This window comes from Ischnura elegans, chromosome 12 (assembly GCF_921293095.1).
Source record: "Ischnura elegans chromosome 12, ioIscEleg1.1, whole genome shotgun sequence".
Classification (NCBI taxonomy): domain Eukaryota; kingdom Metazoa; phylum Arthropoda; class Insecta; order Odonata; family Coenagrionidae; genus Ischnura; species Ischnura elegans.
In genome coordinates this window covers 19319265-19346913 of record NC_060257.1, presented here as the reverse complement: position 1 = coordinate 19346913, position 27649 = coordinate 19319265, and the positions used below count along the sequence as shown (strand labels likewise).

The 27649-nt window shown below is 37.9% G+C and overlaps 2 protein-coding genes across 11 annotated transcripts in view; both read left to right on the top strand.

Annotated features, from left to right (window-relative positions):
• LOC124169772 (bromodomain and WD repeat-containing protein 3-like) overlaps positions 1-18849 on the top strand; it is a 56510-nt gene extending 37661 nt beyond the window's left edge. For 3 of the 4 annotated variants that reach the window (XM_046548503.1, XM_046548505.1, XM_046548502.1), the window contains exons 24-31: positions 4434-4595; positions 6810-7108; positions 7402-7553; positions 8013-8531; positions 9080-9260; positions 9593-10004; positions 10470-10604; positions 17444-18849. In XM_046548503.1, the coding sequence (XP_046404459.1) occupies positions 4434-4595; positions 6810-7108; positions 7402-7553; positions 8013-8531; positions 9080-9260; positions 9593-10004; positions 10470-10604; positions 17444-18495 (2912 nt within the window). In that variant the 3' untranslated portion in view covers positions 18496-18849. The remainder of the gene's footprint in view (positions 1-4433; positions 4596-6809; positions 7109-7401; positions 7554-8012; positions 8532-9079; positions 9261-9592; positions 10005-10469; positions 10605-17443) is intronic. The other variant, XM_046548504.1, reaches the window with a different exon arrangement.
• Positions 18850-25856: 7007 nt separating this feature from the next.
• LOC124169738 (SR-related and CTD-associated factor 4) overlaps positions 25857-27649 on the top strand; it is a 69069-nt gene continuing 67276 nt past the window's right edge. For all 7 annotated transcript variants that reach the window (XM_046548433.1, XM_046548432.1, XM_046548431.1 and 4 more), the window contains exons 1-4: positions 25857-26030; positions 26186-26314; positions 26442-26603; positions 26682-26897. In XM_046548433.1, the coding sequence (XP_046404389.1) occupies positions 26001-26030; positions 26186-26314; positions 26442-26603; positions 26682-26897 (537 nt within the window). In that variant the 5' untranslated portion in view covers positions 25857-26000. The remainder of the gene's footprint in view (positions 26031-26185; positions 26315-26441; positions 26604-26681; positions 26898-27649) is intronic.

Below are 27649 nucleotides of genomic sequence, written 5' to 3'. Positions count from 1 at the left end.
AATAGGAAGGGGATATCCCTTGTCAAACTATCCGGTGAATCATCAAGTGTTGACGTTAATGCTGTGGAAGGCTGGGCTCCGGTCCTTAAAGACTATTTGGACAATTACAGCCCCTGCGATATTTACAACGCGGATGAGACGGGCATATATTTTAACCTTCTCCCGGGCAAAATTCTCGCCACTCGAACGGACCCCTGCAAAGGAGGGAAGAAAAGTAAAGACCGCGTAACTGTTCTTTTATGCGCCAATATGGATGGTTCCGATAAGTTAAAACCGTTCGTGGTGGGGAAATCCGCCCATCCCCGATGTTTTAAGTGAGTTAAAACTCTCCCTTGCACTTACGAAGCAAATAAAAATGCTTGGATGACGGCTGCTATCTTCACGCAGTGGTTACGAGCGTTTGATGCCAGGATTGGTGGAAGGAATAAAAAAGTACTATTATTCATTGACAATTGCCCAGCCCACCCACTAATAGAACTAAGAAACGTTAAAATTGTGTTATTGCCGCCTAACACTACGAGCGTTCTTCAGTTCCAGTCAGCATTCCCGCATTCCTATCAAAAAGTGTGCGCTACTACCGCTAGAGGTCTCTACGTCCGCTGATATTGCGTCTGATTGCGTGAATCTCTACGAAACATAAATATTGCTAACAGACAGACAAAGAATGGACTTCATTTATCATTTGTCCTTCTATTTATTTGAAACAGTTTTTCACCCTTTCCACCGAAGATAGTTGATATGACTAATATGCTTTTAGATGCCGTAATGCTGTTCGGTTTCATGATTCCGATAGCATTTGAGTCGGCTGTTTTGAAACACGATAGTAAATCATTCATACAGGCAGACTTGAAGCATAAGAAGATTACTTCCACCTTCATTCCGCCGTTAACCTGAAAAAGATAGAATTGCAATGCTCACGTGGAACCCTAAAATTTTATCACGCTCCTTTCGTCACCCAATTGCAGCAGCCACCCATCATTTTCATTACAACTCGGAAAGATAGAAGGTATGAATTTTTGAACAGATTCCGAAGTTTTAGCATTTAATAGTCTGATGCATAGCCATAACTGGTAGTTATGACATGTATATTTGGAGCATCCAAGAAATAAGGATAATAACAGCTCATAATGCACAGTTCAGTACGAGTGAGTCTGAAGCTGGGACTTTTAAAATCGACTTCTTAATGCCTCGGCATATAGCATCCTGCATAATTACATATGATTTGATCATAGATTGCAAGTGAATATGATCATTAGTGAATTAAATGTTCAAAATATTGATTTAAAACGGCTATCATGCTGCAATTTGCGCCTCTCGGCAGAAATAGCCGTGGTGACGCCTGATGAGTGATTTTTTTGTGACGATGTAACTGCATTCGGTAACAACGACAACTCACTATAGCGACAGATTTCTCTGTTCCCAACAGCTGTCGTTATAAGGGGCTTCCACTGTACCTTTGCTAAGAGGCTAAAGGTATTATTAATGTACTGAAATACGAAAATAAATAAGCCAATTAGTATTTCATTTTCAAATTAATGAGTATTTTAGGATGCACACAAAATCATTTCAATGTCTAGCCTTTTAATTGCATGCCGGTCAATCTTATCATTGAAAATCAGTCGTAAATTAGGTATGGAATAAGACACATTGAGTTTAAGAAGACTTTTATTAGGAAAGCATGATTGATCCTCATTTTCTGTGTCCTTTGCATGTAATTTAAGGCATGGAAATTACTGCAGTCGTTACTTTATCTATTTATCTATCCCAATTACCCCCGAAAACAGCACAATGTGGCCTTTACATCAGGAGTTTTAAACAATCAACTACAGACGATCACACACACCCATGTCCTGGAAGGGGAAACCTATCCAGGCGAGACTCGAACCCGCGACCTTCGGTATGGAAGGCGAGGACTTATCCTCGCCGCCACCGAGGCCGACAATGGAATTATAGGTGTATAAGCCAAGTCATCTTAATTTTTAATGAATGAGAAGCCAGTCTCAATGGCATAAAGTTCTGTAATAGATAAAGATAGAGCATGAGGCTTTGTAAGTTGTTCTGATGAATATTTCTCTTCTGTTGACTGTGTTAATTTCCTTTTTTATATAGTATAAATTAAAATGGAAAGTTCTCATGCGACTTATATTGCCTATTGTAGCTACTACATTTCTGCAAGCTAAAATTGAGGAAGGAGTGCAAATATTTTTTCTATAGTAGCCATGCTAGTCATAATATTATCTGTAAATTGTTAAATGGAGGAATTATAAGATTTTTCCCTGTAATCTAAACGAAAGAACCTAATTTGTAATTTATGATAAATTTTGATAAAATTGTCTAAGAATAAATGAGAAACTGGCTAGTCCTCTATACTCTTGAATTACATATGTGATCAGTGTTGCTGTACATGGTAATACCATTTTTTTACTATAGCTTTATTCATTCCTGCCAATTTTAGTCAATTCTGACATGAAAGGAGACTATTTAGAGGCTAGTGAGGAAGGGAAAGTGATTTTTTACATCACTTTCTCCTCATGTAGATTGGAGTTAGTTGTAAAAGCATGGTATCATCCCAGTTCTGTCAGTAAACAGAGCTATTGAACCATTCTTGGTCATTGTTATGCTTTAATTTAGAGATGTGTGAATAGTAACTGTGAATACTCGAATACCTCAAATACTAGAGAGTATTCGATATTCAAGATCTCGAATAATTATGCTAGAAGTAAGATATGGAATACTTTGAATTTTGCACCATACACTGCCGCACCCAAGTCGTTGGTAGTTGACTCAGAAGCAACGTAGAGGACTCTAGTTGCATTGAGTACATGCAGCGCCGTTTTAGGCAAGTTGACCAACTACATCAAATTCATGGGTAAAAGTGGTGAAAGATATTGTTTCTCTGGTATCCAGTTGTATTCCATAGTTTTCTTACTATTCTGTGGGCACAAACATTTTTACAGGGCTGATTTCTAAACTCAACTTGGAAGCTTACGGTACTAGCAAAATATGAATATTCATTAATGCATTCAATTGACCATTAATTATCATATAAAATACATTTTTTCAGTTGGCAAATCAGGATGTCAAATACAGTACAACCTAAAACGAGGCCCCATGGTGCTCAAATAAACACTTGTTGTAGCGAATTGTCGCTTTGCTGAAGGTGGACCAAATATTAGCCAATAGACTTATATTCAACATTTATATAGGAACAGGATTGGTGTGGCAAGGGAGATATTTCTATCCGAGAAACTTAAGCACAAATCTAGAAGAATGGTGATTTTTTTTTGCATCACTAAATTTCCTTACCTTAATAACAACTAGCCATTCAATTTATAAGCGCAGTACTGAATTAAAATCATGCAAAGCATTGCTTAGTCAATCATTATCCCAAAGCACAATAGACCAAGCCACTTTTATATGTACATAGCGTTTGAAAATAGAGCATTTGAAAGTAGACACCATGGCCAAAAAAATGCAAAACACATCTAAGCGAGAAAATGAAAATAATTGGCAAAACGAGAGTGGTGTAATTACTTTTTCTTCCTCTTCGCTCATCACAATTAAAAAAAAATAAAATAAACATATCAGGTCTGCAATGGAGCAGGAAAGCAAACCATCACAGCAAAAGCGCGCGAGGAATGCAGAACATGAAGAGTAAGAAGGAGTTTTATTTGGGTGTTTTGCCCACTAAAATCTCCGGGGACTCGTTAGACAGGGGCTATGCTTAAGGCTTAAGCAGAATATTTCAGTGATAGATAGAGAATCAAGAACTTCAAGTGCTTGGAAGGGTGGTTGCACTAATTTAAAGCACGGAAGCGTTATCTTCCTTCATAATTGCTGGTGATACCTACGGTGTAAATCTGGAGCCGAGGAAGAAAAGACATAAACCCTGGCAGAATTTTAATTAGTATTCCCCTCGTGATATAACACAGACGAAACGGACATAGAGCGGAAGACCATTCATAGATAATATGTTTTTAATGATTCTTTGTTTTAATAATATAATTTTTAATTATGGTTTTTAATGATGTTATTGATTCAAATGATTTCATTAAATTTGAAATAAAAAAAGTTGATTTTTAAAATGTATTTAGTTTATACTTTTTAATACATTCATCAAGTGAAATAGACAAATAACATCTATTATGCTTTGTGCAATTCTAGTATTCAAGGTATTCAAAATTTGAGATATTAAAGTATTTGAGCTACGATTTAAAATTTGAATTCGATATTCAAGATCGAGAAATCTGCTATTCGACCCATCTCTAATTTAATTGCATGAAAATTTGTCTAATTCAGTTAATGAATGCTGGATATTGGTGTAGAAGTCACAGATATAAACTGCAAGTATAAGTATGATCTGGAAGTTGAGGGGTTTAAGGCATTAATGTAAATAGATTAGCTATCTTTTTAGTTTGTTGTAATTTTTTCAGGTGACCGTTTTCGGTGCATGATTGATGACTGTTGGTGGTCGGGAGAGATCGAATCTCAGTCTTCAGCAGAAAGTTCTCTTTTTTTATGTTTCCGGGTTCGATGGGACAATGGGGAATATGAAAGAATGAGTCCGTGGGATTTGGAGCCCATCAACGAAAGCAGTAAGAGGAATCATTCTTATAGTATCTCTATAAACTTGATGTACCTAATTTTCCTTCTGTCCTTGAAAAATGTTGAAATACCAGAGTTTTGAAGTGTTGTATCATGGTAACTACTTAATTGATTGTACTAAAATAAGCTAGAAATGAAAGAAAATTTATTTCTTCTTTTCTCTAATGTCATCAAAAATTCATCATTACAAAGACATTTTTATGGATTCATAAGAGAAAAGGTATGGTTTTTGACACTTGAATAACAGTAAGTGATAGCCCTCTGATAATCCTCTTCCACGAACCATCTGAGCAAGTTAACCTGTAACAAAATGCACCGTAATAAATTATTTGCGATAAGAATTCTAATATTTATCACAGTGAGTACTCAAAAGTAATGTATGATTCTCTTTTAGCCATCAGTTTCATGTTACTCTATCAGTTATATTTGATGACTGTCTATCAAGCTACATTTTCGAATGCATGAATCCCTGCAGGATAATATCTAAATAATTTGACAATTTTGTTAACACTCATCACAGCAAAGAATTCATCACGTATACATTGGGTATAAAGGGCAAGTTCCTTCACGTCACAATGTCAGTGGCATCCCCCAACTCCGAAGCCACTGAATTTGAAATATTTTAAAAGCATATCCCTGAAAATTTGTCAGAGGAGGACTTAAACTGTAATACTGCTTAGACTGTGATATATCATTTGTGGTTTATCTCAAAATTTTGTCTGCTGTGCATACATGCAGTGCTGACAGTGCTTTTAAGTTTTTTTTAGTATTGCAATTATGAAAAAAAAAATTTCTTTTGCTACAATTTTTGTGAAGTTAATCTCGGAAGTATGCATTTATAACAGTTCATTCCTTCATTTTATGAAACCTCATGTCAAGACATGGAGAAGTTATTGAGAAAAAACATAGTGTTTTCTGGCCGTCAACCTTTTGGTACTTTCTTTCATACAAAGCAGGATAAAAAATTGTTTATGTTTGGATGAATTCCTGATAATATTGAGGGAACCAATAAATAAATTTCCTGTCATTTCCAATTCATTCCTGTTTAACCGCTTGGGTTATTACCAAGATACAACACTTCAAACTCATATTTCTCAACTTTTTGCTGAGACAGTAAGTCCATATTTTAATGACTGAACTTTGCTATAACATAGATATTTAAGTTGTGTAATATGATGAGAAATTATATGCTTTGGAATAAATTGTGACTAAAGATTTATGATATTTGCCGGATGAAATATGGCTTAGACGGCATTTATTTGGAGATACTTCCCACAAGTTTGTTCTGTAAAGAAACAGCTTGACACTATAATGCATTAAGGTTGGTGAGTTTGCTGAGTATACTGAGAATATTGGCAACAATAATTTGGTTGATTTTGTGATATATAGCTATTGTCTCCAACATTTTCTTACGATAACTTATGTTCTTAACTGTGGAGAATTTGATGAATGAAGGCCTCTTGATTGGAATCTGAGGAAAATTTCTAATTTTTATTGTAGAAATTTAATTGTATCTAGAGACCAAACTCCATTGGAAAGTAAAATGTGACTCTCTATGATACTCCGATTTCTTCTAGTAGTAACCTGTCCTTGGCTTTGGTGGATATTTGCTTGCTGATATTATTTTAATTGCAATATTTTCATAACTTCCATAGACTATATTCATCCATAAATTAGTAAATTTCTATTGCCTTGCATTTAAATCAGTTGTTACTGATGAATAAGTTTCAAGTGAAGTACGTAAAGTTAATAGTATGAGCAGATTTTTACTCATGCCTTCCCATTTTTTCCTATAAAATTACCTTAAAAGTGACATTGGCCCTTCTACGACCATCTCTTGATTTGATTGTTTCTTCTTCCTTTTTTACAAAGCACTTGTGTATTAATTTTGTTATTAACATGTTAATATTTTCATCCTCTATTTTATTTCTCCTTTTATATTTAGTGTTTTCCGTTTTGTAATTTTATAGCATATTTTTTTTTTTAATAGAAATTAAAAAAGGTAATGAATTTGATAATGGCCACCATAATCCATAAATCTAACTCAACTGCACCTTACGATGCTATAGTAAAATATTTTTAATGGATTAGAAAAGTTGCATGGAAATGTTGAAAATTAAGCATCCTCTCTGATCAAGTGTTTCATCCTGCTGTATGATTGTTTCTCCTTCGATCACGCTCAGTCTCCTTTTTTTTCATCAAAGGGATGCCTGAGGAAGTTGGAGGAGCTGTTCCAGTGCTGCCAGAGGAGCTAGCAAGTATGCTGTACAAACCTAGTAATGGGGAATGGGGTGATATGGAATCGGGTAGTAATGCAGATGACGATGATGAGTTCGATCGTGGTGAAGACCAAAGGGAGGCTGAGTGCAATAGGATATTGGAAGGGCTGACTCAAGTGATGGCACTCTCTGTGGCAGAGCCTTTTGTCGCCCCAGTCGACCTGAATCGGTATCCAACTTATGCCATGGTTGTGGAATATCCCGTAGATCTTTCAACAATCAAGGTAAGTGAAATGAATGTGCTTGTATTATTATTATAATATTTTGGCTTTATACTGGGTTTTGTCTTTCACATGGGTTATACAAATTGATATTAGGGTATCGTGTCGGTTTTCTTAAAGCTGATGGTTTGGGGAATTGTTGAATGCTGTCATAAAATTACTAATTTCTCTATTTTGATTGATGTGTGATCATATTTTGAACCATCTTTTGCTTATTTTAGTCACTGCAAATTAAATTAAACTTATACAGGACAATGATCAATGATATTAATGTGAAATTTTCTTCTTTTCTCTAGGCAAGATTGGAGAACAGATTTTACAGGCGTGTTAATTCCATTCAGTTTGATGTAAGATATATAGCTACAAATGCAGAGAAATTCAATGAACCCGGAAGTCAAATTGTCAAGCAAGCACGAATAGTAACTGAACTTTGTCTGCGTATTATTAAGTGAGTGATTTCCATCTTTTCTTGCTGTTTCCTAAGTATTTCATTTCTTCGACTCACAGAAGCCACTTTTTTTATCTAAATGCTCACATATACTTCTTCATTGACTAAATATCCTATTGGCTGCCTTGATTGGCCCAGAGTGGGAGTTTTTGGGCACTAACCATTTAGCTGCATATGTACATATTTTGATAAAAATTAGTTTTTTATTGTTCAGGTGATTTGATGGAAGATTACAATGAGCATAGTTATACTCATGAGTTATTGCTGTGGAAGTGCTCCTTTTGTTTTATAATTCTTCCTGTGTGAAATTATTAATCCATAATGTGAACTCATATGTAGGTTGGATTTTTAAAAATTGCTTGCTTATCAAACTGTCATTAATTCTATATTTATTGCTCAATGCAGGTAATAATTTATTGATTTTTCCTCTAATTTCACTGTGTTATTTTAATTTTTCAGGGACCATTCTCTGTCAGATGTTTCTGGTGAATATAGACTCCTTGTTGACAATTACTGTTCTTCTGAAAGTGATACCTGTGATGCTTCATCACATAGGAAACAAACTAGTCAAAGTGCTGGGCCCAGTGGTAGTCTTGATGGTAGTAGGACTGGACGAAATCATTTTTCTTCTTTGTCAACCTCATCTCGTTGGCAGTATTACTCTCGGACAGCTGGTGAGGACTTTGCTTCAGACAGTGATAAAGAAGCTAATTCAAATTTGTGTTCAACTGAATCTGTGCCTTCAGAACGACCCCGAAGAATTGCAGCAATAAAATGCTCCAGGTATGGCACCAGTTCAGGCAGTAAGTCAGAAGAAAGTCTTCCGAGTGTATCAGGTCTCCGAAGAAGTTGTCGAGGAAGCTCCCTTGGAACACAAGATACATCAAGTTCTCATAGTGGTATTACATGGTGCTGGAAGAGGAGGTGCAAGGAACTTCTGGATTCTCTTTGGCAGTGTGAAGATTCTGAGCCATTCAGGTAAGAGATAGATTTTTTTAATTAACTGGGAATCAATTGATAATTTTTGCTTCTAAATATATCATTCTGAGTGCCAATTATTATGATTATGGTATGTGAAGTAACTGGTGCATATACTAAGGTTGTAATTTCCCAATTGCATGCTCTATAATGTGTGAATTAGCTTTATAATTAGAACGTACATCAAAATACATCCATCCTTCCACTTATGTTACCCTGTATTTAGTCATGTGAGACGGGATCAAATCAGCATTTTTGGGTTGGCAAAGATTCTCAACAGTTTTGCCGGCTGTCCTGCTGGTGTCCTTCACCTGAGGATGCTAGCAGGGTAGCTAGCGGAATTGTTGTGAATCTTTGTCAACTTATGCCAACGGAGCCCAAAAATGCTGAATTCATCCATTCAATGCCGCGGAAACTTGCGAATGACCTTTTGATTTATGAATTTAGTTGTTGGTTTAGTATATACTTATACTATGATAATTCACTGAATTAGTTATTTTATTTAATAATTTTATTTTCTCATGATTTTTGTGATATGAAACATGAAGGCATCCTGTAAATGGTGATGAACATCCTGATTATTATGATGTGGTGGATGCCCCAATGGACTTAGAAACTGTGAAAAGTAACCTGGTTGCTGGGAATTACTCATCACCTCAGGATTTTCGGAAAGATATGAGACTGATATTTATTAACTCCAAGAATTACAACACCAATAAACGTTCCAGGGTAAGACAGCAACTATTGCTCCATTTTATTTTATATCTATAGCTAATCCATATTCATACGACAGATTTTAATAAATAAGTGCATTTGGACAAGTATTTATTTTTAAATTTGAGCCTGCACTTGTGTTTCTTAAGATAATGATGTTTATGGGGAATAAGGTTGAACTAATTTATGTAAAGAATCTGGGGAAAGTTACCTCTAAAATAAAATGTAACTTAATTACTCAACCTTCATCTATTTTGACTTCAGTACATGTTTTCAGAACTCTTATGACTGCCTGTATTCGTTTCAATCAGGGTAATCTTCTCTGATCATTTTCTTTTCCTTTGCAGATCTATTCTATGACCATACGGTTGTCTGCCCTTTTTGAGGAACAAATGAGAGGTGTTCTAAATGAATGGCATTCTTCTCAGCATAGAGGTGGCACTAATGGCATGTTACTTTCTAGTGGAATGGAGAGTGCCGAAGTACAAAATAAACAAAACTGTGATCTTAGTGGAGCTACTAGTTCAAAAAAAGGTTTAGTGAAACGGAAAGGTTCTGCTGCTGCAGCAGCTCGTAAACGTATGGAAGAGAATCAACGGGTTTTAGATGATGGTAGTCATGATGATAGTTGCTTGAATGGAGAATCGGCTGGTGTTGATTCTATGGCCAGTGTATCACAAGATGCCTGCCAGTCTATGTCTCCCAGAGGTAATATCAGCCCTGAACATTCTGGAATTGCAACTCTAGTCAATGCTGCAGGTATTTAAATTGACATTATTGTGTAATGTTGATAATGAGGGATGAGTTGGTTCAGTTCTTGATTTCTGTGGTTCTTAAGCTTAAATTAGAAACCCGGATTGGAACCAAAGCTATAAAGAATCGATACCAATATAATTTGCGGAATACCCAAATTGGAAACTTTTCTTGGGCATAATTTACACTATTATTTAAATAGAAGAATTTTGTGAATTTAATCAATTGTGAGATAACTTGATATGCTATTTTTGGCAGTTTTCATTTAATTCAAATGTTTGTCATTCATAGCTGATGAAAATTTAGCAATGCAGCCGATGTTGGTACTGATGAAAAACCGTAACCAAGAACTGATGCCAAGAGTCAAACTAGAATTGGAAAAAAAAAGTGGATTTGAATCATCCTTATTTCTAGTGAAATTATTTCTAATCTTGTATTATTTTTAATAATTTTGTTATCCTTTAATTTCAGCACTTTCCAGGCGGAGGATAGAAAGTGATAGTGAAGATTTAAGTATGTCTGAGGCTAATCAAGAGAATTCATCTTTGGAACAGGGTAATCATAGGAGAACCGTTGGTCAAACTTCAGATTTCTCCCATTACAAGAGTAAGATATTTCTCCTGTCCGCATCAATTAGCGACAAGCATAAAAAGATTGGCTCATCTTAAATATGGATAGGGTTTGCCTTCATATTATTATTTTCTGAGGTTAAAGTAGGATTGTATCTAAGAATCATGTACAGTAAAACCTCTATATAGCGAACCCCCGTACAGAAAGTTTTATGTAAACCTCCCTATTTCAAAGACATTGGCCCGGTCCTGGGCCATCCAATGGAAAATGCACGCAAAAAACTTCCCACAGCAAACCTCTCCAATTACATAAAGTCCCTTTGTTGAAGTCTGTGCTTGGGCCCAAAACATAGAAAGTGACCCTCTAGAATGAATTATTGAGGAAAAAATATATTAATTTCCATTTAGAGGAAATTTTTTTCATCAATATTTACATAATAAGCAGGAATTAGAACCACAGCAGAGGCATCTTAAATGTTACACTCCGAGCTTCGAAGGGTGCAACATCTGGGATCTACAGAGCAGAAATTGTTGATTACTGTAAAACTCACTTGAAATGATCACGCACGTAACAAAATCCCACTCATAACGAGGTCAGTTCACTGTCCCTTGGACTTCCCTATGGTTGCCAATGTTAATTTCCCCACACATAACGAGTACAGATGATACAAATCCCCACTGTTGTGAACTATTGGTCCTTTGGGGATTTATTTCCTCTTTTATGAAGAAATTATTGCCATCTTCGCCCTTGACTGTTCCTTACTTCATCATCAGTTGTTCTCATGTGTGTTCATCACCACATTGTGGTTGTACTATTGATCTTAAAATCCTTCCCTTTACAGTCATTTGATGGAAAGGGTGGTATAATGGTTAATTGTTACAGATCTGTTGCTTAACAAGATGATTTACAGACAATTAGCCGGCAATCCTGGGATGTATAGTAGGGCGGATCGCAAAAATCGATTTTTTTCAAATCCATCTGGCCCAATGAAAAAAAGTTGTGGGACCGATCAAAAATAAGGCCTGAAAATTTTCAGACCTGTACGTGAACCCCTGACCCTCGCTCAAATGCAATTTAGGGGGGGAAGGTCAAAATTCGAAAAATATAATATTTTATGGTCAATCCCTATAGATTTTGCCGAGTTACTGCCCTTCTAGGGCGAAAATTTCGTGCATTTTGACGTATCTGCCACCGTTTAGCCACAAAATGCCTAATTTGAGTCCGCGTCCGCGAAGAAAATATTCCAACGCCCACGCAGCGTCGCGGATACCAGAGCCGCAGGCCGATCCCTTCCCCTCCACGCTCGCTTCTCCCCCTCCCACGCCTCTAATACAGCAAAATTCCTTCCGCGCATGCTGCTAGGAGGTCGTTTATCTTTTATAATATAAATCGGAAGATGATAGAAGGTAATAAAGGAAGCGTAGTGAGACGACTAGTCCCTTATTAGGCGCCTCGTCGGCGTTAAACAAATCGATGTTACCAACTTTTAGAGAAGTGATGAAATATTTTTAGATCTGCGCACGCAGGAAAGGAGACTACCATCTATGAAGACGCCTCTCGAGTGGCTATGAAGGTGTGCGAACTATGGTGACGCGCTTCTCTTCCATTATGAATGTGACTAAATGGATTTAGCGGTACCACAGGAAGTAATAAAACTTACGAAAATCGTCATTAGCCAAAAGTAGGGTTTTATTGAAGTAAAGACTCAAACAATTTTAAAGGAACATTTTAAATTGTGCGATATTTTTGCGTGTAAGTGCATTGAGGAGCGTAAGGTTCCCCCAATGAAGAAGTATTTTGAGAGACAATCTGACGAAAAGATAAATGATGGCTGCTGGATTGAACCCTAAAGAAACTCTACAACTTAGGAAAAAAGGGAATCGTAGGAGAGCGTTGAGTCATCATCGTCAATTCTTGTACGGGAAAATAGTATCAAAAATTTCCTTCATCTATTCATCCGAAGAAAATTAAACTGGCGAGAAATTAGCCGATTTATATCTCTACTTTCCTCATGAAATAAACATTAAGGACTATAACCTCAAATTGGAACTTCTTCGCGGAAAATGCGTCTGCCAACTGTGAAAGAGGTATATGCAAGAACCAAGCAACAGCAATTATCGTTCCCGTAACTTTAGCTGACGCAAAAGTCATAACTTCGTAAGATACATCAAAGCTAGTGTACCAGAATTACTTACGTAGACAGAAAAAGATACTAATTACTGTGAATAAGAAAAGAGAGGGGTCTTCAAAGGGCCTTATTTTATTGGAATGAAAGACTATACTCTTGTCTGATGAAAAAAGGGAAGAGGACTTATCAATACAAGTTTAGAGGGGAATGTGTGGTGTTAGTTGAAGAAACAGGGTTCCTCTTTTGGAGGTTTGCCTCCCCCGTCGGAGGATTAGCAAAAGTTATAAAATCTGCGATTATCGATTCCTTTCCGAGTGAAAATTAGATACACAGAATTAAAAAGGATTTGATTATGATGGTACTAAGCGAATAGCGCCCAAAAAGGAGGCATCATCCCTTTGCTAAGTATAAGCATAATTACAACATCCCTTGCAGTGTGGGTAGACTCTTCTCGGGATTCCCACCGGGTTAATTTTTCCATAATGGCCAACATTTCAAGCTCCGACTGGGGGCTCATCCTAAGGGATAAATTTTGTTGAACCCCGAAAAGAGTTTACACACATCATTCGCCGGGAAAGCATCAAATCGTATTTCATCCCTTACAGTGGTCTATTTACTAATTGCACTAAGTTGACTTGGATTTGCGACATAAACGTTGGGAGGGTAATCTAGGGACCCAATTTGCGGTTCTGCAAGGATGCGTTTGGCGACCAATCCGAGATTTTTTTAATTGCTGGATTTTAATATCGACGTAAAGGACTACCCGCTAATGATATATTGGAGAGAGACTCCGGTTCCTTCGGATATATCTGAGCTTAGAGCTGTGGAATTTAAAAATCTATCGATGAAAGTTCAAATTTGAATTTCAATATTCCTTTTATTATACATACGGACGAGAGATTCGCGAAAGAATTTACCAAAACATTGTTGAAGGCAGCAAAAGACGAGGAATGACACCAACTTAAGAAATACAGACTGGAAAGCAGGTAATTGAGTAATTCCTTCATGATTGTTCCTCACTGGACGATGCTGATACATCAAATATTAGTAAGACTAACGAAGATAGACGCACTTTGTGTGAATTTTGGTGCATCTGGGGCGTTCGAGAGGGGAGCGGGGAGGTTACGCCGGCGGCCTTCACCCTTATTCATCCGTTTAGTCATAGCTGTCGGACAATACCGGAATATAAGTGCATAGCCTAAGTTCCCAAACTTTCATAGCCACACGAGAGGCGTCTTCATAGATGGTAGTCTCCTTTCCTGCGTGCGCAGATCTAAAAATATTTCATCACTTCTCTAAAAGTTGGTAACATCGATTTGTTTATCGCCGACGAGGCGCCAAATAAGGGAAAAGTCGTCTCACTACGCATCGTTTTTTACCTTCTACCATCTTCTGATTTATATTATCAAAGATAAACAACCTCCTAGCAGCATGCGCGGAAGGAATTTTGCTGTATTAGAGGCGTGGGAGGGGGAGAAGCGAGCGTGGAGGGGAAGGGATCGGCCTGCGGCTCTGGTATCCGCGACGCTGCGTGGGCGTTGGAATATTTTCTTCGCGGACGCAGACTCAAATTAGGCATTTTGTGGCTAAACGGTGGCAGATACGTCAAAATGCACGAAATTTTCGCCCTAGAAGGGCAGTAACTCGGCAAAATCTATAGGGATTGACCATAAAATATTATATTTTTCGAATTTTGACCTTCCCCCCCTAAATTGCATTTGAGCGAGGGTCAGGGGTTCACGTACAGGTCTGAAAATTTTCAGGCCTTATTTTTGATCGGTCCCACAACTTTTTTTCATTGGGCCAGATGGATTTGAAAAAAATCGATTTTTGCGATCCGCCCTAATGTATAGGGCAAAATCCTTTATCCATGTTTATAAAAGAGAGTCAAAAATCATGTTAGTTACAACATTTATAACTTAAGAATGGCTGCACCGATTTTAAAGAAATTTGGTTTTTTGGATTTGTCTCTGCTCCGAGTAACAGAATAAAAATTTAAAAAATAGTAAAAGTTCACAAAAAAATTTATCTTAATCCTAAGGGAATTTTTAAGGAGTTGGTAACACAGCCAAAGCTGTCAAGTCATTCAAAACTAGAATAATTGTTTTTACCAATTTAATGACTAAGCTTCGTAACAACATTAAATGCATTATATTATTAAAAACATATTAAAATGATATTAAATTCGTTTACTGCGAGCTAAGCCTCGCTCAAGTTGAGTCGTCATCAAACACGTCACTATCGTCAGTGTAAACAAACTCCAAGCAATTGTTGAATAATGGTAATGGCTGTTTCTGTCGACGAATATTGCAGATTGATTTTATTTCCTTGGAATATTTGCAATAGTTTTCTCTATATACAGTCGGATCAGGATTTAAGGTCTTCGCATTTAACGTTTTTCCGCATTTAGCGTTTATTTTTTTGGGTCCCGATTCATTCCCTATTAGGACAATGTAAAAATTATCCGTATTTAGTGTTTCCGCATTTTGCATTTTTCCGCATTTATGGTCGTAAAAATTTGTCCCGCTCAAGATTTTTTTGCCCGATTTAACGTTTTTTCATGGCGGTTCATCCAAATCTTCGAATTTATATGCTCATCAACAAGAACAGTCTCATGAAAGTTTACCAAGAGTCGATAGAATCAACCAGGGAACGCTTCTTCAACTGCTTTCTTCCGCGAGCGCAGCGCTGCGACCTTCAACTCGCAAGTTGGGTGATTTGTCTTCTCGTAACGTTTCGCTCCCCTTCTGATCCAAACACCAGGCCTTTTTTGTATCAGATCCGATCTAATGGAGCAAAGTCATCCCTTAATTACCTCGAACTACCTTATCCTTCACTTCATGAACTTGACTTCGATGATACGTGACGACTGATGACACGAGTTATCCTCCGAGGGCCGCTACGATAATGGTTTTCTCGTTATGTTTTCAATTGATGGCTTATGCCCCTCTCAACTCTACTTCCTACGGGCAGTCGATTATTAGCCCAATATTTTTTCAGTAGGCTACTTTCTCTTTTCAAAAGAGGAGGCCCAATATCAATTGCGCAGTTCACTAGAAGATTCTTTCTCTAATCCATACCAAGGTCAGTTTCCACGGAGTAACGGCGAAAGAATAGAGGAAGTGTTTCCCCTGTCATGACCGTGAGTGAGAGCATTCTTTCCCTTCGGAACAACATTATTTTACGTCGTAATTTAGATATCCCGGAGCCAATTTATCGACATGTGGCTGGTTGATATCGCTGTCGATTCAAAAATATTTATCTGGTGCTAATTAATGTCAAAAGAGAATGACAATCTGAGTTTTGACGAACTATCACGGTCCATGACTAAATAAATCGCTCATGCTGGAAAAAAAATCACCGCATACTCACGGTAGAATAGATGAGCGCGGAAAAATACAAAAATCCGGCAGGTATCCCTTGGTGGTTGACTTCGACGTCATAACCGTGACGAAATTGCCAAACTCCAGAGGCTCTGACAATTTTTCGGATGAAATCCAGTTCTGTTGAAGATTAAACCTTTTCACTTAACAGAGTTTAGCTAATCGTTATTCAAGGTCCAACCAAATTTTATTAAAAGCTGCCGAGAAACAAGGCAAGTCGGAGTCAAGGTGATCAGCGCGCCACGTAAGCAACTTCTCCCGGCTCCATTCGACCTGCATAAGGCCGCGGATATATGACAACGAATCTGGTGTTATCATCGAGTTGAATCACCATCGACTTGTACTCATACTAAAATAAGATTCTACTTTTTTGGATGACCTCGAAATCCAAAATGTGCGCATAGGAGGCTTTTTAAAGGCTCATAAATCCCTTGTTTCGCCGAGGCAACAGATAACGTTAAGTTGGCAAAATTCCAGAAAACCTCCGTTTTACTAGGTATTCGGTAGTTGAGAATTCGAGATTAGCGAACTTATGCTGTCCCTTTATTTCACTCATTCCTCATGATTTTTCGAGTACCTACTTACACCTTTTCTTATTACATTAGAAATGCTATAATCACCTACATGTCACTTTTACAGAAAAAATTCTAAATTTCATCGAGACCACTGAAATATGCATAAAATGGAATCACTAATGTCCATAATAATAATCTGAGTGGGAATGCTTTAAGGTTGATGATTATTAGAATTTTCTTAAAATATTTCATTAAAACAATTGTCATCCTCTCATTACTTATTTTTACTACCCATTTTTTTAGCTGATTCCTGAAAAGTATAATCCAACCTTCATAGAGCAGAGAAGATTTCATTAAAGAATTTTTTGCTGCATTCAGCACCTTTTAGTTACTTAAAATACTATTTTTTATTCATAAAGAGCCATTTAAATCATTACAGACCCTAAAACCTGAAAAAAAATGGCAAAAATTTAGTGTTTTTCCGCATTTAGTGTTTTAAATTTTTTCCCCCCTGAAAAACCTTAAATCAGGATTCTACTGTAATATAGAGAATAGTTTTCATTGTAGACGCTGCAGAATGAGTTCTATCTGTCCTACAGTTCAGTCATTTTGTCGCATATTGGCAAAGAGTTCACGCTCATTTTAAAACAATAGACATTTTTCTGTTTCCATTTTAGAGAAAAAAATTGAAGGCCTTCGAACTTGAATGCTCCTCATAGCAATGCTTTTAATGGAAATATAATCTCACCATAATTTTTTTATATTGCCTAAATAATCTTTTTGTGAGAAATGGTGAGTTAAGCTCAATGGTTAAAGTATAACGTAAATTGTCTCTGCTATCTTTCACAGAATTGATTGGCCGACCCATGTCCAATGGAAGAGTTCCCACCTTGAGAGCTTCTCTGAATGGACTGCACCCAAAGCCAAATCCTGAGCTGAGGGATGGCTCTGACGAGAGTGATGCAGAGGAAGATGAAGGCGGGGAAGAAGATGAAGATGATGGTAGCATCAATGGTGATGAAGCTGAAGACAGGAGGGAGGAAAGTAATAGACTATCCTCTTCATCTAGTGGTGGTAGCCATAGTGGTAGTGAAAGCAATGCTAGTTTTAGTGCAGGTCGAGGGCATGTGAATAAAAAGAGAAAAGTTTTGGAGGAAGAAGACGATGAAGAGTATTCCAGTCATTCTTATAATAGTAAAGCAGTCGTAGGTGAAGAGGAAGATGGTGATGTAGAAGATTATCATAGTAATTCTAGTTCATCTGGTGACGAGGATGATAAAGATGATGAAGTTGGTAGTAATGATAGTGATCATGATGTGGAACAGGAAGTGAATGTAAATAAGCGAAGAACTAGTAGCAGAAAGAGGAAGCTGAGGGTGTCAACTGAGGATGACGATGAGGATTATGAAGAAAAATCCTCACGTTTTTCTAGTCGAAAGAAATCCCGTGCTACTACCAATGGTAGAAAGCTGAGGATCAGTATAGGGCCAGTCACTGCCAGCAGCTCAAGGTCTAGAATAAGCACACGAAATAGAGGGAAGCAGAGAGTTTATTACCAGGAATTGCAAATGGACGGGGAGGAAGATAGTGAAGAAGATGATGATTATTCCAACGTGTGTGAGCAAAGGGTTAAGCAACCCAGTGAAAAACAAGGTCAAGTGAGGAAAGGGAGAAGAACAGAGGTGCGAGAAACAGAAAGTGCAGTTACAAATGCACGCCCAACTCGTGGGAAACGCAAGAACTACTTTTATGGAGAAGATGATGACAGTGATCCGCATATGGATGACTCTGATGATGGAACTGATGAGGACTCGGATGGTGTAATTCAACCACTTAGTATTAGTAGCAGAGGCCGTGTACGTAAACTTACAGCTCGTGCAAGAGCATTACTCAGGGACTGATATTTACCTTATTACTACTATAAGTGAAGTAGTAATATTTTTATTTATTTTAAAGTTGGTAACTTTCTAAAAACATTCAAATGAGCCACTCCAGTGAAGTTTCTTTGATAATGTCTCTTAAAGTATTTTATATAAGATCAGAAACAATCATTGGTCGAGTCAAGAACGTTAACTTGGCTGCTCCCCTTCCAAAGGTAGTCTGTGTTCAAAATAATCCATCAATTATGTAAATGAATATTATGTGAGAGTATGGGTGAGTGAGATGTTGAACTTTTGTGATTTTATTCATTGAATTTTTTGTAATGTTTTGTTTGATATAAAGAAAAAAGAAAATCAAACTTTTATTTGAATTCATGTGTGGGTTTTCTCATTTAATATCTACTAATTGCATGTATTCAACCAAAAATATATTTTCTCTTTAAATTTGTTATGTCCTACAGTGTATGTATGTAATATCTTTTAGGAAACATGACCATTGATGGGCATCGGAACATGTTTATTTGTGTAGCATTGTAGTGTGTTGTAGAAATTTGAAATACAGCATACTCCAGATTATGTGGGGTAATGATGGGGAGAGGCAGCACGAATAGTCGGAAAACACAAATAATCCAAACTTTCATTTGAATATCATTTTATTTTCATAATTCATAAAATCAAATTAGTAAATATTATATATGCACATCGTCTGTTATTTTAAATTGCTTTCTGGAGTCATTGGGAGCTTTCTTTTCCCGACCGCGATCTTTTTAGCGGCAAAAACTTGATTGTACTCGCATTCCTACTGCTGTGTCATACCTGGTTTCCGAAAACCTGCAGATCTAATTTTGTGATCGGATCTGGCTGCAGGGTCACAGAAAAGGGATTCAGAAAAGTGGTTTTCACGAATGCTTCAAAACCCCTGTGCGACATCGGAAACTACACCGTTAGGCACCACGCCGCGTAGTCGCGAATTGCGCAAGTTGTCCGGGATATAACTGCTGCGGGATGGGGAACCGTGACCACTGAGCACGATGCTTGGAAAATGGGAACATGGAGCTCCTATGAAGGCAACGGGCGAGCAATCACGCCATCGTGCAGCAGCGGTTATAGGAAACCAGAGCTTATGGAAAATTGTCTGCGCTGGCGAGTGCCCGACTATGACTCATGCCATCTCTACTTCCACTTCCCTCGCTGCCTTCACTTCTACTATACCCTTTCTTTCAAGTTTGAACTTGACTCGTCTCGGCGTAAACATGCCTGATTGCGAATGAAGTTCCTCGGGCCATATTCAACTGCATGTGAGGCCCAGTGGCATAGCTAAGGGTGGGGGCAGTCCGGACCCACCCTCCAAAATATATATTTAAAAAAAAACCAATTATTTTCCTTCATAAGAGGAAACTAAATATTGATACTCATGAATTTTCCAAGTATTTTTTTAACAAATGAAGTGTTTTCGATGATGAAAAGTGTTATAATTACTTTAAAACCCTTAATAAAAATACTTAGTGCCCTGATTTTCAATAATTTCCTCCTTCAGCTTTGGGCCCCCATCCCCTCGAACGAAATTCCTGGCGAGGCCACGACGATAGTTGCGAATTTGCAGTATAAAATATGGAAATAAAGATTGTTAATTACTTTTCCCTAATTTACAATTGGTTTAACAGTGAAGAATCTTTAAAAAATTTATCAAGAGTTGTTTTTTCCGCCGCTGATCGTCATCAGCACCGCTAGAGCAGACGTCCAAATAGACTTGAAACATGATTCCTTGTCAGCAAGTAAATAAAATAATTCCATGTTAGGAAGGGAATTCTAATAGAAATAATAAGTCCGGTGTAGCCTAGCATTAAAATACAAATATCCTGGTGCTTATGTGTCATTTTTTGAAGATCATGGAAAATAAAGAAAAAGTGTAAAACTCATGCACGGATAAGCCATTACACGGATAAACCGCAGCAGGATAAATGGAAGTCTGCTGTGCCTCTTCTTCCTTTGATTACCATATTGAAAACAAGGGTTTATTGGCTACAGCTGAGAAATGCTGAGCTTTTAATAAGGCAATGAGCAGTTTTTGTTTCAACTGCTTCATTTTTTAAAATTAAGTTTAACACCATAAGGATGGAGGGGATTTGTTACCTTTTTTGATCTCCATTTTTTTATTTCTTTATCCCTGCAAATGATCACTTTTCAACTGCTGTAATGTAGTCTATTCATCTGATCAGTATGTACTTATTTTTGTTCGCTGTCATCAAAGATACTGGATGTTGATTCAAATGAAAAAGAGGTTTTTCTTACCCTTTTTTCTTCCACAAACCAAACATCACTGAAACACTGATAATCATCTATATCAATTTCCCTTGCATTTTTTGTCTTTTTACCATGTAGTCTATGGGGATAAAAGTTTAGCTGAACAAATGAATGAAGGCCGAAACCAGAAAACATACAACAAGAGCGAAGGTCAGGGTTTTGACGTCATCGGGGAAGCTGAACTTTAACAAAGGTGAGTCAGTACAAAATAAAACATCATTACAAAGTCCATCTGGGCTATTGGCAATTTCAAATTTTTCCACAATATCTAATTTATGCCCTTTGTCAATACAATGTGAAGTATCTATGTCAAAATTGCTAAAATGGTTATTCAGGCATAAATGATTAGCAAAACAAGATTTTCCGTCGTTATATGTAAAATTTCTTCTGTTTTCCTTCACTCTTTTAAACCTTCTACCGGTCTGACAAAAATAACACAAACCACAGGCCTCACACTTTAATTTGTACATTCCACTTTTGTCCATATATTCATTACTGTCCTTAGAATTGAATAAAATCTTGTCAAGCATCAATGGGTTATCAAATGAAATATTGTAATTATTTTTAGGGAAGACATTCTGAGTTTATACGAAATGTTTCTAATGAAAGGTAGTTTGACCCAGTGGGTAATTTTTGTCAGGATCAGAGATGTCAGTAACTTTGTGGTTCTTTTACAGCGATAGCATTTAAACATCTTGTATAAGCACAGGGTATTGAGGCCATTTCTTACTGCTATGGTTTTTATAATTTTGAGTTCTTTATCGAAGTTGTGGACAGTCATAGGAATATTCATTAACCAGCGGATCATACACCTCAATGCAGCTAGCTTATGCGTATGGTGATGACATGAATCTACCAGAATAATAACATCAGTGAACGTTTCTTTTCTGATAGATCATGTTTGCCACCTTTAATTGAAATATTTAAGGCCCACCATACACGTTCAGTTTGGCCTCAGGGCCTGGACTGTACAGTCCCAGACTGAATGCAGAACTGACAGTGTGTGGCGATTCCTTGAGGCGGATCGTCAGGTGGATGGAATGCAATGAGGTCCAGCATCAAGGCCAAGCGCCCTTGAGGCCGGACCTCATGACAACATTGGTCAAAATGGGATTACCAGAGCTGACAAGTTTATACTCTTTTTATATTCAATTGAATTTTTAATACTGTGCTTGGGTTTGAAAAATAAAGTTGTCTAATTAAAGTATTTAATTAGGATGCTAGCTCATGCCAAGGGGCTGTGAAGTGTGAGACAACCAGTCTAATAGGGATACCCACTTCGTGAGTTTTAGGTAACCCATAAAATCTTGGGGGTAGAGGGTTCATAGTTATGACTTGCCATTCCTCAGTCTTTGTGAGTAGACTCTCACATCCCCTCACTCCAATTCCATATGCCCCCACCTCCTACCTTGGCCTGCATATATATACCGAGAGTTTTTGTTGGATTACCTTGAAAATGACACCAAGTGTCGAAAACATGGTCGGTCATTAAGTGTTAAATTAAATAGTGTGGAAATTACCATTTGTGTTTTAATCATGGATATAGCATTATTCCACAAAATTAAGCCTGAAACGATTTTATATGTTATTTACTGATATTTGAATTAATTTACAGTCATCACCACTGGTCAACAATCCTAGGATTGGTTTGACGCAGCTCTCCACTCAGTTCTCCTATCAGCTAATCTTTTCACACCTACGTATTTCTTCTCTTTCACATCTCTCTTTACTTGTTCCATATATTTTGTTCGGGTTCTTCCTTTTCCATTCTTGCCTTCCACTTGTCCTTCGACGATTGTCTTCATCAGGCCATCATGTCTCAAGATGTGGCCTATAAGGTTGTTCCGTCTTCTTATTAAGGTTTTCATGAGGCTTCTCTTCTCTCCTACCCTTCTTAGGACTTCCTCGTTACTAACTCGGTCGATCCATTTGATTTTCATCATTCTCCTGTAGCACCACATTTCAAAGGCCTCTATCCTTGCTTTCTCCGCTGCGGTCATTGTCCATGCCTCGCTTCCGTATAGGAGCATACTCCAGATGTAGGTTCTTATAAATTGTTTCTTTACTTCCATATTTAAGTTTCCCGCTGTAAGCAGGTCTCTCTTTTGGTGGAATGCTCTCTTCGCCTAGGCTATTCTGCTGATAATTTCTTTCTTACCCATTCTAAATGTTGCTTTATGAGGACCAATATATGTGGTAGATTTACATTTTGCATTTCTGAGGAATGTTTTATGTAACAGGGTCCACCTTCCAGGTATACATTCCGTTGGTAGACCTTTCTTGACAACAGTTCTGTACTGCCTGGGAGGCAACTTCGGGTCAAGTTGATCGTCGTGGCATTCCCGACGGTATATATGCTGGTGGCCAGCAGAATTTTTTTTCTGCCCTTGCTTCTGATTGGCTGATGGCTTCAGTGAATGTTGTCTAAGGGAAGGTTATATCTGTCTCCCCATTGAAATTATGGGGATTCTTGGTTATATCGATTGCAAATCTTGGGGACCCATGCTCAGCCAATACTGGGCCCGGATTAATATGGTGCCCATCCGAGCCCTTTTGTAGAGTACTTGCTTTCCTAGCCAAGGGATTGGCTCTCTGCACGCTTGCCTCAACCAGCCTTTAACCCCTCTGAAAGGAGGTGGCACATGGGGTGGTTGTGGATTATGACTGACAAAGGGGTTTTCCATATCCCTCATACCTTGGGAGAGACTCTTCAGCAGTATAACTGCCCAAGGATGTACTCCTCAAAATGGCTAGTCTTCGAATCAGTGGTTCAAACAGCCAACATTACAGGACACAAACACCCGTCCGGATAAAATCTACCCAGACAGGACTAGAACCCACAACTTTCAGTTTGGAGGGCATAGACTTAACCCCGCTCTTATTGAGGTCAGCATATAGCGAGAAAATTTTGTCGAATTCATATACTTAAAAAAACGAAAGAAATTATACAGAGAAAATGCTGGACCATCTCTTCCGTTAGATGATTTTCCATTTCTTTTGCAACAGTAAATCTGGTTTTGCTTGTGGTTGCTTGCATCACCTAAATAATGGCACAATATTCTTCTCCTCTTTCCCTTCCTCTCCAATCCCTACCCTGGGTGCATTGATGAGCCTTACCAATTACGTGTGCAGGTGAATGAACATGCATTTTCCGCGTGAACACCTATCTTGACAAATTGTGTTCCTTCAATGCCAAATTTCTTCTTAGAATCACCTAAAAATGGAGCTTCATGGGTGAGATGCCTTTATGCTTTCCCAACTGCAACCCCTTTCAATAATGTAGGGTAAGGAGATCAAAAAACATTGGGTCCACTCGCCTGCGGCAGTGGATTGATTGGTGGGTGCTAGGATGCCTACCAATCACCCAGGCCCAGGTGGAACTCCCAGAGGTGAAAGGAAGTTGATACAGAGGGAAGCATAAGCGAAATACAGCAGTGTATGCTCGCGTTTCCCTCTCTACGGCCAAGAAGACCTGAAGCGTGTGGAAGAATGGTGTTTAGTCAACCAGATGGACCTCAACCCTAATAAGTGTTTAGTGATCTCTTTTGCAAAAAAACAATAGGTTATACAACACCAATACTTGCTACATGGACATTCTCTTAGGAGAGTCGATAATGTGCGTGACCTTGGAGTTCAACTGACATCTAACCTAGACCCTGGAGATCATATTCAAAAGATCTGCAACAGGGCCTCCAGGATTCTGGGGCTCGTTAGCCGTACTAGTCGTCTTGGACTTTCCATCTGGTCCATCAGAACCCTTTACGTTGCCCTGGTCTGTCCGTTGTTGGAATTCTCTGTCTCGGTCTGGTCCCCGTATCAGGTCGGACATTGCACGGCTCTAGACAACATACAGAAGCGTTTACTGCGAATGGTTGGTGTGAAACTAGGTCATCCATATCTGGAAGTTGACATAAAAGAAATGGAGCTGCTCCTACGCCTTCCCCCCCTGCAAGCTAGAAGAACTTTGTTTGACCTGATGTTCCTATATAAAATAATGAACGGTATGATAGATTGCCCAGACATTCTGCACAAGATATACCTGAACGTGCCTCGTGGAGTTCGTTATCCTCAGCTGTTTTCCAGACAACACTGCCTGACAAACTACTCCTACCACAGTGCAATACCTCGCCTGATGAGGACTGGAAACAGGGTGTGCGTTGAGATCGAGATCTTCGGGACCAGCTACGAAGCCTTCGAGAGGGAATGTCTTAAACTGCTTCTTAGAGGGGTTTATGTTTGACTGACTCAGGGTTTTGCTCTGCTTTATATACTTGTCTCCAATTGATTTATTGTTAGTTGCATTTGCTGTTATTTAGCTTACATTTTGATGGTTGTAGATTCTCGTTATATTATAGATATTTTGTGCTTGAAATAGTTTATCCGTCATTTGGTATTATTGTATCGTCTTCAAATTGTAAAAAGGTGTATTGCCGTCTATATGAATAAAATAAAAATAAAATAAATAAATAAGGGCTTAGCCACACTGACGCACCAATTCCTTTAATATCACTGAAGTTTGAGATAAATGGCTTTGAGCGGAGCGAGCGCTCAGAGGTTTCACTCACGACGACAGCTGGGATGCAGCGAGTAGAATTTCGCCCTAATAAACATACATGAGGTCTCCCAAATTGCTTCAAGACGGTAATATGTACTAGCAATACTAGTGAATTGGAAGAAGTAATCAACTTATTACTAAAAACCAATAACAATTAATATATAAACAAAGACATAATATTTTATAACAAAGGAAAATAAGAGCTAAAAATTCAACACCAAGCAAAGTTGAAGAAATTATAACATATGTTTTTATATTTGAAGTTTTGTACAACGAAATACTGTCATTACTGATGCACTTGTCACGGAGGGTTTAAACTATATTCCCAACGGAATTTCACATTTAAGTTAAATAAAATCTTACCAATTAAAAACCATAATACCTAAGGAATAATAGGAAAGAGAGCAAGTGCATTTCTAATATTATAATAACCTTTAAATGTGTGATTATTTTCTTTCTCTTATCAAAACACACGGTCTCCGTCATTCATTGCATTTCTGAGGTCATGTGACCCGAGCTCCGTCATTGCGTCTGATGCATCATGGGTGTTCGGCCATCTTGAAGCATGTTGTCAAATAACATGAACGCGGAATTATGCCCCAATTCGTGATTTTCGGTGGAAAATATTAGTTTATAATTAACCCAAGGACCGAATAAAGCAGGCAAAATGGACGTGGTCAAGAGTTTTAACTCTGAGGTACGTATTATTGCTTTTAGATGCTAACAAGTGTAGGGGTTGCGAGGGTTGTATATGTTGCTACCGAGGGATTATTTATACAAATCTTTATTGTGGTGTAAACGAGGAGAGACTTATTTCCAAAGGACTTTTTTAAGATGTTTACTAATTTTCAGCTCTCCTCGCTGTACGAGGTGAAGCCGCCTATCTCTAAGGTGAAAATGACCAACATCACGAAAAACGCTATCAAAGCCATTAAATTCTACAAACATGTTGTGCAGAGCGTCGAGAAATTCATACTGAAGGTAAAATATCCATTCTATTCTGAATTATATCGTTTATATTCCTTCACATTTAAATGTAGTATAGAACGAATGGGCTTTTGTTTTGATGAGTGAAAACAATAATCATTAATTACCCTCTATGCTACAGTGTAAGCCGGAGTATAAGGTTCCTGGTCTTTATGTAATTGATTCAATCGTGCGGCAGTCGCGGCATCAATTTGGCCCTGAAAAAGATGTATTTGCTCCTAGATTTGCCAAAAATATCCAGGCCACTTTCATCAATCTCTTTAAGTGTCCTGTTGAAGAGAAGGTTAGTTTTCCTACTTGTGTAAGTTTTTAAAATTATAATTGATGGAGAATTTACTCATTGAAATGTTATTTCTCACAGAGTCGCGTGATTAGGGTGCTAAATTTATGGCAGAAGAACAATGTTTTTCCGCCCGAAACCATTCAGCCTTTATTTGATTTAGCCAATCCTAATCACCCCGCCCACAAAGAACAATCAGCTGGTGGGGTTGCGCCCGGTGCAGTGAGCAATAATGGTGCCATAGCCAACAATGGAACACCAACACAAAATGTCACCACCTCTAAAACTCCTCCTCACGTAAGTTGAACTCCTTAACCTAATTCTTAGTAAAGCGCCTTCGGCTGGACGTGCCTGCAATCGCTTTATGCCGCTAATGATTCCGATGGTGTCTTATTTCGGCGTATTAAATGTATAGTTGGTTAAGAAATCTTCAGATCGATGGTAATTTTTAGTTTACTTGATACTGCATTTTGTAGCTTGTGCTTGCAAATTGTGCTCCCGCAAGTGAGACGCGAAATTAGAGGCAGACCTAGTTTAGTATTTATAGGATTTATGTGCTTCAGCCTTTCATTGCTTACATTAACAATTATTTTGATTCTTATTTTTCCTGTTTCCTCTTCCCCGTGGATTATTAACTTTCTCCGTGGTATCTCTTCGACCTTCTCTGGGGTGTTCCTCTCCGATTCTCAAACCTACATATTTCCCACTAAATTGCTTTCTTAAGGTGAATCAGCTGCTGTAGCATTTATAAGGTACTTCCATGGACTGTGCTTCTTCTTTTATTTGTTTGCGGTCTTGTTAGCTCAGGAAGCTTTCAGAATAGTAAAATTATGTCGATTCACTGGTTATTCTCAGTGAGTCTCCAAAATCAGGATTTATTTCCCCACACACTGTATTGACATGGCAAAGATAATCTGAAAACACAAAAAAATGTTAATGTGGTACATACTTCAATTAGGAATACCTGCGTCGATTGTTTTGTTTGCTGTAGCAAACATTAATGGATGATCAGAATCAATAAAATATTACTTTTTTACAATTTTTTTTAG